This window comes from Mus caroli, chromosome 7 (assembly GCF_900094665.2).
Source record: "Mus caroli chromosome 7, CAROLI_EIJ_v1.1, whole genome shotgun sequence".
In the NCBI taxonomy this organism is placed as follows: Eukaryota; Metazoa; Chordata; class Mammalia; order Rodentia; family Muridae; genus Mus; species Mus caroli.
The window spans coordinates 124874308-124891626 of record NC_034576.1 but is presented as its reverse complement, the minus strand read 5'-3'; the positions used below and the strand labels follow the sequence as shown (position 1 = coordinate 124891626).

Sequence of the window (17319 nt, the reverse complement as noted above, 5' to 3'; positions counted from 1 at the left end):
GAGAAGAGAGAGAGAGAGAAGAGAGGAGAGAGAGAAGAGAGGAGAGAGAGAGAGAAGAGAGAAGAGAGAAGAGAGAAGAGAGAAGAGAGAGAGAAGAGAGAAGAGAGAAGGAGAGAAGAGAGAAGAGAGAAGAGAGAGAGAGAGAGAGAAGAGAGAAGAGAGAGAGAAGAGAGAAGGAGAGAAGAGAGAAGAGAGAAGAGAGAAGAGAGGAGAAGAGAGAAGGAGAGAAGGAGAGAAGAGAGAAGAGAGAAGAGAGAAGAGAGCCTTCCTTTGAAGTCGTGGTGGCATCTGAGTTGGATCCTGACAGCTGACAGGAGAGGCAAGGCTGTGGACCATGAGGTGTGAGAGAAGGGACAGAAAATGACTTGCAAGGATGTAGTCTGGATGCTGGTGAGGCTGGTGGCATCCTGAGCAGCAGGGAGGACCAGCTAGGGAATAGGGCATGCTAGATATATGGAGCTGGAAATGCTGATGAGAGCGCACTGGACACACACAGGGTGCAGGTGTAAGTAAGAGGTGAATGAAACTCCGGAGGAAGGAAGAGCACTTACATCTTTTTGGGGTGAGGGGGACTCAGTGCTATGAATGGACCCAGAGCTTTGTATAGACTAAGCTAATACTCTACCACCGAGCCACACCCATGACCTCCCAGTCTTTTTCTTTTCTGCACAGAATAAGATACACTTTAGGTCAGCTATTATTGGCGCACCAGGAATTAGAGTACACAAAGCTATTAACCCTGAAGACTCATTCCTAACTCTTGGTTATCAGCTTGACCATCAACCTAAATTTTATTGATGCCATCTAATAGGCTTGGGGAAGGGGTAGAGGACCCAGTCAAACACACATGCAAACTCCACCTCAAGTTATTATATCTGTTGCTGTTGCCATGGTCCCTGGACAGTGGATCTCAGCTTCTTCAGCCTTTCAACAGGGACTTAACCTCAGGTCTTTCCAGGGAGCTTCTAGGTCTTCAGCACAGATTGGGACTCAGAGGCTTCTGGCTCCTTGGACTGAGCAACCCAGAGGCTTTCTGCTTTTCTAGCATGTAAATGTTGCTGGATTATTTACCTCTCTTGGGTATAAGCTAACCCAATATTGCCCCGTGCCATTGTGTTTCTCTAGAGAGCTTTGGCTTAGTAATACACCTACTTTCCTCAAGTGGCTCCAGGCTACATTGGGAATAGCCAGCTGCTCACCCCTTAGGAGAGGAACTGATTCCCTCGGCACTGGTGAGAAGGAACAGTATTCCGGCTTCTGCTCACATTCACTTGCTTGACTCACAGTATCAGTCCAAAACACCTCTTTTTGTATCTTAATGTCAGGGGCTCAGGCTTGCTGCCAACAATGACCGAGGGAGCTGGTGTACCAGCTGGCATCTCCTGGCATCTAAAGTTTCACTACCTGGCAGGTGGCACTGTATGGAGTCTGTCTCTCTTTGGGGGCCCCAATACCAGGTGATGAATAACCCTTGCTGGAGCCTCTCTGTTGAGCCCTCCCCCCACTCCTAAATGTCCTGTACATTTGATATCCCTAAGGTTGTACAACCAAAGGGTTATCTGAAAGCTTTGTCTAGAGGCTACAGAAATGGCTTGTTGATCTTTCAGGGACTTGAGTTCAGCTCCTAGCACCCATGTCTGGTGGCTTAGAGCTTCCTGTAACTTCAGCTCTAGAGGGTCCCACGTCCTCTTCTGGCCTCTGTGGGTACCCCTCCCCCAAAACACATAAATAAAAAGAAAATAAACCTTAAGGTAGAAAACAAAGCGTTGCCAAGCAAAGTTACTTCAGTGCCAGCATTCTGATCGGCTGGTGCTTATGTGTGAGGTCTTATAAACATTTTGTTTATGACTCTGGTCATACTCAGTCTAGGACTTGCCCCTGGCAGGGAAAGGCTGGGTTCTCCCTCTGCCCCATATTCTCCCCTGGCCTTTCCTGGCACAAACTTTCTCAGGTAGGCAGCAGGTTCTGATCAGTGAGATGCCCCTGATACAAGAGATGACAGATCTGGCTCTGTCAGTCTTCACCGTCCCCCCTCCACCCGCCCCAGAATAAAAACCGGCTTCTTTCCCCCAAGTGTCAATTTGCCTGGATGATTAGCGGAAGACACATTCTTTTATATTAAAATGAACATGGATATAATAAGGAGGAAAAAGCAGAATTCACATGAATTTTTCAGTTAAGTGGGAAACTGACTTCAAAGAGACTTCAGCTCATTGATGCTTCTGCGATGCCCCGAGTGCCCAGGGCCATGTTCTTGCTCTCCCCTCTGACAGCAGGGAAATATGTGTGACAAAGTTTAGAAAGTCCCCCAAAAGAGGGCTTTGCTGGGGGTGGGGTGGGGTAAGAAGGTTCATGGTAATGCACAAAGGTCCAACTAGTTTAAAGTGGCAGGAAGCTAAGCAAGTTATCAGTCATTCGTGGGGCATTTGTTATAAGCCAGACACTGGGTAGCATCTTAAGTGACTTGTCTTATTTATTTTATGGTGCTGGTGATGGTACCCAAGGCATCGAGCATGCTAGGCAAGTGCAGTGCCATTCAGCTACCTGCTCCTAGCTATGAGTCTTCCCTTCGCCAGTTCAGTGTATTCCCTTCTATAGATGGGGGAATAACATGGATTAGTAAATTTCCATGTCCACACAAGTTAGGAAATGATCAAAGCAGAATTTGAACCCAAGACTTTTAGCCACGGTGGGTTGAGATTTCAGTAATGAGGGTCTTAGGGACAAGACACTTGCTCATTATGATTGCTCCAGCTTTTAGCCCAGAGCTTGACCTGAAGCAAGAACACGAGGTGTGTTTGTTGAATGAATGAGTAAGTGAATGAATGAATAGAATTGATGTACACATTAAACACACAAAGCACATAACAGTTACTTTATGTTGAGCCACACTGGGTGCTAGCCACAGTTTTGAATTCAGTTTATGGGTACAGATTCATCTAATCCTTTAAACAGCCTCCAGAGGCAGGGTCATTATGGCCTGGGCCTTTTAGGAGGGGAAACTGAGACACAAAGCAGTTTAGTCACTTGCCTGCTGCTGTACAGTGAGGATATAGAAGAGGGGAGCTCAGCACTGGGTAACCTGGCTTCAGAGCGCATGCATTTGTACCTTGTTAACAGGCCCAGGACACAGGAAGTGCACAATAAAAGCCATAAATTTTAGCACATACAGGGCCTTGAGGAGCATGGGGTCTTCCAATACTGTCATTTTATAGGTGGAAAATTTGAGGCTCTTGGGGCTCTAGAGGGAGGGGGAGGGGCTCTAATCCTAGACAAGTATTCCCTCAGGGCTCTCATAGTCCGCTGCATCTAACCTACCTGTCATCCCTCACAATACTCCCATGCAAAGACAGTAGCTGATGACACTTTCCCCTAACAATCCCCTGGGGGGACAAAATAATGATCTTATCTTGTTCTTAGTAAACTGTCACATCAGCACAACACTGGTGCAGATTCTCCTGGTTGGTCAGCCAGAGCAAGGACAGGGCTACCAGTGGGAGGAACATTCCTCAAAAGCAGTTAAGCCTCTGGGTTTTCTAGTTAACGCCTGTCACCACAGAGCATGGTCAGAAGCCATAGCTACCTCCGGCTGACCTGTCTCCTGAATAAGGACAGGACTTTCTCCCTGGTCTGTAACGTGAATGGGCTCTCTGAGGGTGAGAGTGGGATTCTGTCTGTCCAGCTCTCTCTGTAGAAGGGGAAACTGTGGGGGAAAGCCTGTGCAAGGCCTCACAGGGGACCGGATGCTGGGCTTCATGCTTGACAATGTCTTGTTGCTGCTTTTCAACATTGTAACTTGCATATCCAGTGGCCTTCCAGCAGCTCTGTGGAATGGGAGCCGTTGCTCTTTGCTGTGTTGGAGGTGAGGAAGCCAGGGGTACCAGCAGGCTGGGAATAGTTCCTAAGGCCACACAGGTGGAACAAGAACTCAAATTTTAAAATGTGACTTATTTACAGCCAACTTTGGCCCGGAAATAATGCAAGGAAATCCCAGAAAGAAGCAGTTCATATGCTTTAAATAGCCTTGTTACAGTTTATTATGATTCTTCTATTTTTAATATTTATTAAGTTCTTACTGTATGTAAGGTATACAGTATACTTTCATGTGTGTATGTTTACAGAGTGGATATTGTATGTAGTGGATTTGGTATTCCTCTTTGGTATGAGGATCCACTATGGTCCTTGGAAAGCATCCCTGTGGGTAAAAGAGGACCACTGAATAGTATTCTGAAGGTCACCACCAAAGCTGTCTTCCTCTCCCCTGCTATGGTGGTTAATAAGCACTGTCAACTTGATAGTATCTAGAATCTTCTAAGAGGAAGAAGGCCTGAGCCTTATCTGCGAGGGACACTTGAGGCTGTATTGATTAAGGTAGGAAGAGCCACTCTAAATGTGGATGGCATCCTCCTGTGGTCTGGGATTCTGGATTGAATAAAATGAAGAAAGTAAGCAAGCAAGCTGAACATCTGCTCATCTCTCTCTGCTTCCTGACTGTGGGCAATGGATCCAGCTGCCTTATGTTCCTGCTTCTTTCTTCACCACGACAGACTGTACTCTTAAACTGAGCCAAAAGAAACCCTTTCTCCCCTAGGCAGCTTTTGTCAGATACTTTGTTGCAACAATGAGAAAAGCGAGGAGTCAACTTTCCTTGTTCTCTGCTTCTCTAAAGACTTTCATCCTGTTGGCATTGACGTGCCTGGAGCAGGGGGGGATGGGAAGGGATGACAAAGACATGAAAGGAAGTGTGGAAACCCAGAAGAATGAGAGGAAGACGAGGACACCGGAGGAGGAAGGGTGGTGGTCGGGGGAGAGAAGGTAGTGAAATAGGACACATTTCTGAAGGTAGTTGTGTTTGAATATGCTTGGTCCATGAGAAGTGGAACTATTAGAAGGTGTGGCCTTGTTGGAAGAAGTGTGTCACTGTGTAGTGGGTCATTCAGTGTGGAAGAGACCCCCCCCCCCGGCTGCCTTCAGAAGAGAACCTCTCCCTGGCTGCCTTTGGATCAAGATGAACTCTCAGCTCCTCCAGCACCAAGCATGATGCCATACTTCCTGACATGACTATAATGGACTGAACCTTAGAAAATGTAAGCCAGCGCCAATTAAATGTTTGCCTTTATAAAAGTTGTCTTGGTCATAGTATCTCTTCACAACAATAAAACCCAAACGAAGACAATAGTCTCTCATTTCCTGTTCACCCTGCACTTCCGCCTGCTCAGCTGGTGTGGATGGATGACTAGGTCTTCCCCATGGACATCTGATGCTCTCCAGAGATGCTTGGGAGGATATGGGGACTTGAAAACTTGTAAGATTGTGAACAGCAATTGACTGGCAAGCAAGCATCTCGAAGCTCTCCTCAACCCTTCTCCATTCCTGTATCTCTTTTCTCCTTCTCTCCCTCTTCTCTCCTCTCTTTTTCTCTTGTCCTCTCCTTCTTCCCTCCTTACCTCCTTCTTTAGGGTTTCACTATGTAGCCCAGGCTGGCCTGGAATGGTGACTCAGCTTCCATAGTCTTGGCTGCTCTTTGGTTAATCGGTGTCCTTATCTCTTTGTCTCATAGACTCTGACATCGTGTCTCCTCCTTGTATTGCCTTTGCAGCAGCCTTGTCTAGAGTCTGGGTTTCTTATTGGCTAACAGAATCCTCAGCTGCACACAGGTTGATTGTTCACCATCAGTGTGGCTCTGGCTTTGGTTTGTTGTCCGGTTACATCTCAAGGCAAGACACTCACCTGCAGAGACGAAGAAGATGCCAGCGCTGAGGATCACACTATGCCTGCTGCGGTGGAACTCGCTGGCAGCCACGCAGAGTCCGCCGAAAAACAGCAGAGTGACGCTGAGGATGGGAAAGACACTGGAGGCCCTCACAGCTCCTGTGGAGAGAAGGAGAGAAGCTTCCATCTATGTTCCAGCCAGCCCTGGGACTCACCTGCTACGGTCATGTAGTGTCTGTGAACCAAACAGTGCAGAACTGGAGAGAAGTCCACATCCCATAGAGGTGTGGGACCAGCACCAGTCACCCAGGGGCCTGTGATCTGGAGGCCCAGTACCCGACAGCCTCTTGAAAGTCTAAGCAATCCTACCAGTCATGTGCATTGTAAATTATTGTCTAGGGACTTGGAGCTTGGAGTCACTGGGGACCCACTTTCGGCTAGCCGGCATCCTCTTAACTCCCCACTTCCAGACTTCCTGGGATGGGATGTTCTGTCTCAGTCTACTAACCAGGTCACCCTTCATTTCTGACGAGGGCCTGGGAGTGAACACAGGGAGAGTCAGACTTAGTTGCAAGCTCGAGGTCCTTGCATGCTGTTTCAGTTACTCCTGGGTGTCCCGTGCACAACAGAGGGCAATGTTAAATAATTAACGCCAGTGACAACCCAAACCTGACCATGATAGGGGAGGGAGGGTTGATTTGGGGTCTGTATTCTGAGCCTGGAACCCAGGATCTTCATTTTACATCTGGACTTGCAAATTATATAGGCAGTCTTGAATGCAGGGATTCCTGTCAGCCCATTTGCAGCTCATCAAGATGCAGAATCTTAAACACCTGTATTTGCATAGTAAAGAGCCTGGCAATACCCATTCAAAACCCATTTAGTCACAGAATGATTAGATGAATTTATGTATTTATTAGGCGCCTACTAGATGCCAGGCACCCCACCAGGTGCTAGCGAAGCCACAGCAAAAACATTTAAGGACCATAAAAGGCACAGCACTGTCCTTGGGAGACCCCCTGGGTGCCCTGCTGTGAAGCTGGTGGCTTCCTGGATCCTGGAGAGGTCTGAAGGCTCCATGGTAGAAGTCAGTATGACTAGACAGAACAAGAACATACATGACCTCAGCTTCTAATGGGTTGCGCCCTGATGGACCTTAGGACACTGGAAGTGCTATAGATGCAGCAGGCAGTAGATCCAGGGGTCATTTTCTACCTGGTTGGGGAGAACCTCACAGCGGTACAGTACACAGAGTGTGCCCGTCTCCCTTCAGCTGAAAGGCTATCTGGGAGCCTAGTTGACTGCTGCTGTACATCATGAGAGAATTATTTCACATATTGGTGGGTTAGGGAGAGACTCAAATTGGAAATGTGAAATGAAGCTTAGCTGAGCATGCGTGGCTTTCAAAACCACTGTAGGGTTTGCAAATCCCAAGATGAAATGCCCTATGCCAGGGACTGGCTGTATTTTCTGGCTTTGGTGGAGGATAGGAGGGCAGTTTGGGGGCAGCCTGTATTTTACGGCACAGAAAGGAGCAAGCACCTTTGTACAGCTAATGGTTGGCTTGTTCTGAGCTAATCTGCATACACGCATTATTAATGGCTTGCTTGTTCTAACTCTTCTGCCCAGACAGCACCTGGAGGAGTACAAAGAGTTGACTGGTAAGTGCCTAGGTCCAGATGTCCAGAAAGATAACCACGGGAGCACCTACCAGAGGGACAGGCTTGGGTGCTGCTGATAGACTGCCTCATTCTCAGTAACAGTGCTGGCTTGAGAAGAAGTGTGACACGGCAGGGCTAAGATTGTTCCCGCAGTCTGCTCTGGCCCCTGGCCCTCCCAATAAAGCTTAAATATCCAGTAACAGGGAGCACAAGCTTTGTTCCAGTTGCCTCATGGTCAGGCCTGGATAAAGAACCTGAACGGATTCTGTGCTCATCCATATATTAAAAAAGCCACAGGGCCCACACTCATGGGTCTTATGCTATAGTAGAAACCACTAGAAGGGCCAGCCACATAGTCTGCAGGGCCTTGTACAAAGGAAAAATATGACGTGTCCCATTGCAATATTAAAATTTCAAGGTGATGACAGCAGTGCAGTGATGAGGACTTTCTCTAGGGTTGGGCCCTGAGTGATTGACAGGACTTCAGGGATCCAGGTAAGAGTGGGCGTGGCTTGGACTAGTGCCGGGGACCATGGAAGGGATTGAATTCAAATGTTTTCTATGTGGAAGTATTAGCCGATGGGGAGATGATTCTTGAGTTTACTCTCAGTGTGGAGCAAATGGTGCCTTACTGTGGCCCACCAGAGGAGCAGAATAGGGGCAGGACTGGCAAGGGTGTAGCTCATTTTGGCCACCAGAGGTTCCGAGCTCCGGTCATGGCACTCACAGTCACGTGACTTAGCTCCAACCACTTTGCTAAAAGGAAAAAAAAAAACCCTTTCTAAGACAATGTGAGCAGTTTGGGTTGGTTGTGTGCTTGGGGGTGGTAACAAGCAGAAGGGGCAGGGCACAGTGGAGTGGGTTCTCCTAAGGCAGAAGACATGAGCTCGTCTGTATTTGTCTCCAGCTGTCTTCTTCTTCTTCTTCTTCTTCTTCTTCTTCTTCTTCTTCTTCTTCTTCTTCTTTTTCTTCTTCTTCAAGATTTATTTATTTATTTAATGTATGTGAGTATACTGTAGCTGTCCTCAAACACACCAGAAGAGGGCATCAGATCCCATTACAGATGTCTGTGAGCCACTATGTGGTTGCAGGGAATTGAACTCAGGCCTTCTGCAACAACAGTCAGTGCTCTTAATCTCTAAGCCATCTCACCTTAGGCTACAGGCCTGGGCAGTTTGTGATCCTGGCTAGCTGTGTCCTTCCCATCCCTCTGCTCCCAAGGTGACATTTTAGGAGGGATTTCAAACTGCCAGAAAAACTGGTTGAGAGAAAAGAGACATGGGAGAAGGGATCCTGGGCCCTAGAAGGACCAGATTAGATCAGTCCCCTCTGAGCTGTGGCCTGCCCTGGCTGTCCTTGGTACTGCCCTGGATTGTGCTGGGGGCTCAGAAAATGAGAACCTGAAAATACAGTGGGGTTTTGTTTTTTGTTTTGTTTTGACATGCTGAGTAATTTGATTTAAAGTAAATGAAAAAGCTTTCAAAAAGCAGGCTCAGTGTCAAGGTCCTTCTGACCTTGGTCATCCTCAGTATCCCAGCTTCATGCCCTGGCTTCATGTGCAAGTAGAACTTTTCTGTGAAATTCTCTTATCTGCCCTAAGACTGGCCCCACCTCAGAGGCAGCAGTGGCTCTAGTCCCTTCCCCGAGTCTCTATTATCTGAACCCATTTCACAGGATGAGTGCAGTCTGCCGACACACCTGGACAGACTTCTGTTTGTCACCCATGGCTGCTTCTACTTCCATTCCACAGAGAATCACTTACAAGCCATGTGTGTCCGGGGTGTCAGGGTTTGTCACAGGCCATTGCCTGTTTAATAGTCCCATGAGGGTTTGAGGAGAGCTGTATGCTTTCGCCATTCTCTCCTTTCCCTATGGAAGAAAGGAGTCTATAGGTTCCTGAGTCATGTTAGACTCCCAGTCCTGCTCTGGTGACCTTCAAACGTGATGTGATTTGCTCCCTCTTCCCCCCCACATTCACACATTTGTGAACCTCTTCCTCAGTCGAGTGTGTTTATTGCTGCTTCATTCCAGTAAAGCCTCAGAAGGTGCAGTGGGGGAGGGTTCCCCTTCACCTCAAGACTCTCAGGAAGTAGAGAGGATGCTCACAGGAATTTTGGTCCTCAAACACACCAGAAGAGGGCATCAGATCCCATTACAGATGTCTGTGAGCCTGTGAATCCAGGTAAGCTGGCTGGGGCATCTGGAGTGTAGGGTGTAGCTTAGGGGGTCCAACCTGGGGAGCAATTCATCAAATAATTCCCCAAAATTTCCATGTTTGATGTGTGGGTTTTCAAATGGACTCTTGGCCCAACCCTCCCCCTCCCTCCCCCCACACAAAATTGTGTGTGTTTGGAGGTCAGAGTGTACTTTGTAAAAGTCAGTTCTCTCCTTGCAGCGTGTGTTCTGGGATAGAGCTCCTGGTGTCAGCCTTAGAGGCAGGCACCTTTAATCGAGGAGCCAGGGGTTCTCAAGCTGTGGGTGGAGACCCTCCTTAGGAGTTGCACATCAGATAATTCTGCATATCAGATAGTTACGTTGCAATTTGTAACACTAGCAAAATCACAGTTATGAAGTAGCAACAAAATAGTTTTACGGTTGGGAGGGGCACTATAACATGAGGAGCTGTATTAAGGGGTGGGAGTCAGGGTCTGAGCCATTTTGCCTGTCTGTGAATCAACCTTTAAAGAGACCATTTGCATTGTGAGTTGGCAGGGTTTGCTTGAATATTCAGTGTAATGAGTTTATTTGATTAAAAGAATTTTTTAATTAAAAAAATGATTAACCTTTGAAATATGCCCCAAGGACATTAGAAGTGATAAGGTTGATTATAAAAGTGTATATTTGGACTGGCCTGGTAGCACAAACTTGTTATGCATTCTAGCAAGGAGGCTGAAGCAGGAGGAACACAAGTTCCTGATTGAGATACAAGGTTACTTCAAGGCCAGCCAGGGTAAACTAATGAGATCCTGTTTAGAAAAAAAGAAAGAAAGAGAGAAAGAGAGAAAGAGAGAAAAAGAAAAGAGAGAAAAGGGAAAAGGTGAGGGCCTGGAGACAGCTCAGTGACCTAGAACTTGTTTGTTGCTGGTTACAAGTGATGCCCCACCACACACACACACCCCAAAGATGTATCTGAAGCATGTGAGTATTGCCATGTGTAGAAGAAGGACTATAACTGAGACCAGAAATGGAGCAGGTCTTCAAAGCCAGCTTGGTCCAGAAAGCATCCCTAAGACAGGAAACTGAGCTTCTTCTGACAGAATGGTGGGTAATGAACTGCTAACTGCATTGCCTCCTGTAAGCTATCTCAATCTAGAATTGTACATCAATCAATCAGATTTGCCGTCATTTGCATGGTGGAGGATGAAGACAGGATTGGGTGATAGTAGTTTCTTACCCTGTTTCTATCCAAATGAATGAGGCCAGCTCCAAAAAAGAAGACCCCATCCCTGTCCCAAGCAGCCCAGCATCTTATACAGGCAATTGTTCTTCCTGTTTTACCTGCAGCATAGCAAAAAGCTTGTCATTTTTCTTCTCTAAAGCGTGGTGAGGCTGTTTCCACCATGGCTCAGTAGCAACTTGGTACCCCTGTTGGTGGTCAGCCCTCTCTCTGCCCACAAGCAAGATTTAAGTAGGTTCTAGAAACCCTGGCCACAGCCATTTCCCTTTTTCACATCTGGTACCCAAGCTCTCAGGGGCTGAGTTCAAGTCTTGAGAGTCAGAGGTAAGATGATTTGAGTGTAGTTTCATCATTGGCCAGAGTTGGGATATCTTCAGTTGATATGACTTAGGCCTTATTAATTAGCCTTCTATGATGCCATGAGTTAACTATGGCAAGTCAAAATTCTTGTACTGGAGACTTAGTCTAGAAATCTGCTCATGGCATTTGTAGTAGAGTCCTTGGGAGGTAACTGGAATTAGATGACTTCAGAGGGTGGGGCTTTGATGTAGCCATTGCTGGCTTTAAGGAGAGGGAGGAAATTGGAGATGACAGACTTGCTTCATCTCTCTGTGTGATGTCCTCTGCTACATTATTATGCAGCAAGATAGCCCATGCCCGTGGCTGCGCACCATGCTCACGGGCTTTCCCAAACTGTCAAACAAAGACGCTTTTCTTCTACATGAATTCCACAGGCAATACTCCATTGTGGCAGCAGATGGGGATGGGACTAAGATGCAGGGCTTTAAACAGCAGCCTGCACTCAAAGTCTAAGAGCAGAAATGGAGAAGGGAGGCTGGGCAGCAGCATCTGTTCATCTCCCTCTTAGTCCCGATTATGGAGGTCATGTGATGGGGAGCTGTCAGTTGAACTGTGAGCTAAAATAAACCCTTGGTGCCTAAGTTGCTTTTGAATCAGGAAACTTCATCACAGCAATGAACAAAAGAGACTGAGACCAAGATTCTAAAATTCTTGGCAAGAAAACCGTGTACTTGCAAAGGCCCATGCTTAAATTCCGGATTCTGTGGCTGTTGGTGAAGCCGCTGTTGGGTGGTGGTGGTGGTGGGGGGGGTGGTGAAGGAGCAGAGGTCTCTCCTTCCCCAGAAGGAGGGAGGAAAATGGTCAGAAAAACAATCGAGCTCTCCAAAGAATTTAAAATTGGTTTTGTGGGATGTGGCTTGAAAGCCATGGTTCTGCTTAGTCTCCAGTAGGGCAGGTATAAAATCATTTTGTCCAAGCAGGAAAGAAATACAAAGATAAACAATAAGGATTCTGGGAAAATCCCACTGGTATTGACTTCAAAGCCACTGTTTTTTGAGGGAGTCCTGTTCAGGTGCCATCCCCCACACTCCACCTGCCTCGCTCCTTCCTTTCTCCCCTCTTCCTTCCTCTCTCCTTCCATCCCTTCCTCCCTCCTTCCTTCCCTCTCTCCCTTCCTCCCTCCAGCCCACCCCTTGCTTACCTTCTTCTTCCTTTCTTCCTATCTTCCAGCCCCGCCCCCCGACCCATGCCTCCATCCCTGGATTGACTGTAAGCCTATATTCTATCCACTTTGGCCCCAAGATACTTGACCTCTGAGTCACAAAACCTAAATAAGACAATTTCTTGGAAGTTTAATTTATAGCCTCAGTATTAAAAAAGTCCCCTTAATCCTAGCATTCCTAAATAGCAAATTAAGTAATTCATTGTGATTTCCCTACTGCTTGAACTTGATACTTGTTCTTAATGAGGTGTCACAGGCATCCTAAACTAAGCTTCCTGTGCCTGGACCAGTGTAAGGCTCATCTGTATCTGACTCTGCTTCTGTAATCCTGTGTGGCAAGCCAGAGCTGACATATACACCACCTCATGTTTGGTCCAGGGCTAATGTACTGCACATTCTCATATGTATTTTTTGTGACCTTGTCAGATCATTGACATGATGATTTCCATTTCAAAACAGATGAAGAAAGTTAAGATAGTGAACTATCTTGTCCCAAGACCAACATCTCATGGAGGAGGAAGTCCAACAGGGACAAAGCTTGGCCTGTCACATTCCAGCCCCAAACTGCACTGGTTCTCATGGAAAACTCCTATAGAGTCACTGTCCCTGTCCCAGTAGGATTGGAATGGCAGAGATGTCAAAGGAGAGGTGAACTTTGGTTTGTATTTATCTTGCCAGGCCTTGCCCTTGGGGACCCCACCCATTAGCACATCACCCATTAGCACTTTGCCATTAGCACCTCACATCACCCGCTTGGAGAGGTGAAAACTGCACTGAGTGGAAGAAAATTCCTTAGATTTTCTTCTAGGGAGACTAAAAAGAACCTTTCAATTCGTTTTTTTTCTTTTCTATTTCTAGCTCATTGAAATGAAAGAAACTTCAACATCAGAGCCTTGGGAATGTATGTCTACACTTTGAGGTGGATAATGAGGAGCCTGACACTCATAGGTAAGTGGGTGATGGCAGCGGACCCTCTCCTTCCTCCATGGGAGACTGGGGAGGTAGGGGAACTTACGTAGAAGATATTCTGCTGTATCCTGTTCATAGTCTGCATCTTCTGGGAAGTGATCGATTTTCTTGCACACGCCTCGGAAAGCTCCTGTGAAAACAGACAGGGCCCTGAGCCAAGGGGACAGTGTTACTGGGACCCATGCTGGGTCTGCAACTCCATGTTGTGTATACTTCCCTGCTCATCAGCAGCTGTGCATAGAGGCCCAACAGCTGATTCATGTAGGGTGCAGAAAAGAGACTAGTTGCTGTAGTTTGGATCGTGAGTGTCCTTGGGAGACCCAAGCATTAAAGATAGATAGACCTGGGGCTGGGACTAGAGTTCAGTGGTAGTGTGTGTTCCTAGCATGCCTAATTTCCATCAAACATGCAGACAACAGACAGACAGACAGACAGACACACACACACACACACCTCTGCCATTGGTAGGAGGGGTTAGAACTTTTGAGCCCAGAGGGAGGAAGTTAGGTCATTTGGTGCATGCCTTAGAAGGGGATTTTAGGAGCTGGGCCCTTTTCTCTCTGTTTCCTAGTCACCATGAGGAAAGCAGCACTGTCCTCCCATGTCCTACCCAACATGAACCACTCATATTCTGTCTCACCCAAATCCCCAAACAACAGAGCCAACTAACTATGGCCTGATACCTCAGACTTAATGTCCACCAATCATTTCTTTTCCTTAAGAGTTGATTTATGCCAAGCATTGAGATAAACACCTGAGGTGGGGTAGGGTGGAAACAGTAGGGATGCGGGTTCAAGACCTGTCTGGAATACATGGCAAGTTCCAGGTCAACTTGGGAAACTGAGAAAGACTTCCCTTCAAAAGTAAGGCGATGGAGGCAGCTCAGTGGTAGAGCACTTGTTTAGTATGCTTAAGGTCTACACACGCACATGCACACAAATGCACATGCACACACACGCACATGCACACACACACATACACACACACACACGTTTGTCTCTAGTATTTGTTGGAGTGATCCACAGCTGAGTGATTATCAGCTGAGATAACAGCTAATAAATAGATAGGATAAAAACTAAGACTGAAATAATGGTGCTTTTCAGACATCTCATGCCATTGCTATCTTAGAACCAGGAAACACAAGGGCTTGGTGTGAGGGTCTCTGCCTAGCCTGCCCTTGGTGAAGTGTTTGATTTATCTTCCCATTTGACAGATGAATAAATATCTTCTCATTGGACAGATGAATAAATGAGAGTTTCACTTGCAGTCACTCATGTGAACAAGGAGCCAACATTCCACTCTGGGCATTGGGGAGTATTCTCTTGTCTCCAGCCTGCCAATCCTGACCATAGCCCCCTCCAGTCCTCTCTTCCCTCATGACCCACCCCTATCCCCTGCCAGTGTGGGTCATTCAGATCCACAGAGAAGCCATCAGCATTTTTCTTTCTTTCTTTCTCCAGCATAAACTTGACTCAACTCATTGTGTGTGTTTGTTAATCATTGTGGGTGTTTATTAACTAGCCAATTAACCAATCTCTGGGGCAGCTAATGACTCTGTCAGTTCTTATAAATGACAAACAGTATTCAGAATGTCTCACAGCACAGCGAGGAATTATGCCTGTGTTTCCTCTTTCCTGTCTGCAAAGACAGAGGCAGGGAGGTGGGGCACAGCACGGTGCAGAGCAAAGCAGGAAGGGGGTTAATCAGGCAGAGCCAGGCTTGCTTCTCAGAGAGGTCATTGTAAGATGAGGAAAGGCCATCTATGGAATATATATGTACATGTACTTCTTGTGAAGCTTGGGCACATAACCATAATATCTGCTGCTTATTAAGTATTTCTGGGGTGGAAAGAAGGCTTCATGGGTAAAGCCCTTGCTGCTAAGCATAAGGATTTGAGCTCAGATCTCCACTATCCACATAAAAATCCGAGTATGGTGATGCTGATGGCTGCCTATAATGAGAGGGCTGGAGAGGTAGAGACAGGAGGATTCCTGAGACCGCCTGAGCAGACAGCCCAGCTGAATTGGTGAACTCTTAGTTTAGTGAGAGACCCTGTCCCAAAACATAAGGTGGAGGGCTGACAGACGGACACAGTGGGTTTAGCCACTCAATTTTGATGATCTGCAATTAATTTTCAGAACCCACAAAAAGGTGGAAGGAAAGAACAGATTTCAATAAGTTGTCCTCTGACCCTTCCACACATGCTCTGTGGTATGTGAGTCACACACACACACACACACACACACACACACACACACACAAGTTAAAAAACAAAGATGGCTGGGTGTGATGTTCCATGCCTTTAATTTCAGCACTCCAAAATTGAAGACAGGCAGATCTCTGTGAATTTGAGGCCACCTTGGTCTATATTTTAAGTTTGAGGCCAGGAAAGCTGAAGCTACACACAAATACTATGTGCTTAGAAAGAAAGAAAGAAAGAAAGAAAGAAAGAAAGAAAGAAAGGAAGGAAGGAAGGAAGGAAGGAAGGAAGGAAGGAAGGAAGGAAGGAAGAAAGGAAGGAAGGGAGAGAAATGAAGAAACACTTGAAGAAAACACAATGGCCTCCATACACATAAACATGTGCATACATATATACACACCAACTTATACCCCTGAATATATATACTGAAATAAAGGTGTTTCCAATGGGCCAGGCACATGGATGGCCCCACCACCCAGGAGGCAAGGCTGTTACTATTGACATTTCTGATGAGGCACCAAGGATCACAGAGGCATCCTAGCGTGTGAGGCTTCAAAGCCTGAGGCTTCACCATCAGACTCTGAATGCCCATCACTGCTGTGTCTAATATTCTTGCTCCTATGATTATCTTACAATGCTAAGAGCGCTATCTAGTTAACTCCTTACTGCTCACTACTGTGAGTAGGCTCCGAGCCAGCAACATTTTACAGTAACTGCGATGAGATATATAGACTGCCTCTTCGGTTCTGATTCTTTGCTCACCAGGCAAAGTATAGACTCCGAATCCAGAAAAGGATCCAGGGGAGAGGACACAAGGAAATTCTCGGAAGAAGAGAGATCATATCTTCTCTTCTCATTTTGAAAACAAAAGATATTAATTTTCCTCAATTGTATTAGAGCTTCACTCTCACGTTTCCGTTTGTGGGATGTGTTATATCTTAACGAAAGACCCATGCAGCTCGCAGTCTTCAGGGTGATTGAGTCATGGGAGCTCTAAGTTTATCAGAGGATCTGATGAATTATAGCGCAACAGACTGGACACCATAAGAGAAGGAGGAGAGTTGGAGCAAGTGGGTTCTGGAGAATTGCATGCCCAAAGGCTGTATCTTGCCCTCAGCCTCATCCCTCTTTTTCTCCTTCTTGTTTGTAGCAATGGCTGTACTGTCAAAAGAGTAGCCTGCTCTGCCATCAACATGCCTCGCTGCACCCTTACTTAAGAGTCATGGGTTCAGCTGATGGCAGCCTGGAGCCTTCGAAACTGAGAGCCAAAAGAAACATATCCCAAGCATTTTTTTTTTCAAGACAGGGTTTCTCTGTGTAGCCTTTGCTGTCCTGGAACTCACTTTGTAGACCAGGCTGGCCTCGAACTCAGAAATCTGCCTGCCTCTGTCTCCCAAGTGCTGGGATTAAAGGCATGCACCAACAATGGGTAGTGAACTGACACTGGAGCTAGGGAGATGGCTCAACAGGTAAAGTGTTTCTTGCACAGGTGCAGAGACCTGAGCTTAGTCTGTCACACCTACAGAAAAATCAGGTACGGCATCATGTGTCTGTCACTTCAGTGCTAGTGTGAGGGTAGATCCTGCTGGACATTCAGGCTATGGACCACTTTAAGCATCTCACATGATTTATACTCTATAGCTCTCAAAATAAATAATTTTTGCGATCTAGTTTACAGACAAAAAAAACCTAAAGATCAGAAGCTTTCCCTACATTGGCAAGTACACAGTCACTCTGGTGTACTGTCTTACGAATTCCAAAACTGAAAGTCCTAAGGACTGTCATGAGTTTTGATTTCTTCGGTGGTTTTAGAAGTGGGAACACAATACTTTCCCAGGTGGCTTGGTGACAGTTTTGT

At 46.6% G+C, this 17319-nt stretch overlaps 1 protein-coding gene across 1 annotated transcript in view; it reads right to left on the bottom strand.

Moving 5' to 3' along the window:
* Positions 1 to 17319, bottom strand: part of Cacng3 (calcium voltage-gated channel auxiliary subunit gamma 3) — a 98592-nt gene that overhangs the window by 1606 nt on the left and 79667 nt on the right. The window contains exons 2-3 of the mRNA XM_021168202.2: positions 13308 to 13391; positions 5731 to 5871 (exon numbers count right to left, since the gene is read on the bottom strand). Of these exons, the coding sequence (XP_021023861.1) occupies positions 5731 to 5871; positions 13308 to 13391 (225 nt within the window). The remainder of the gene's footprint in view (positions 1 to 5730; positions 5872 to 13307; positions 13392 to 17319) is intronic.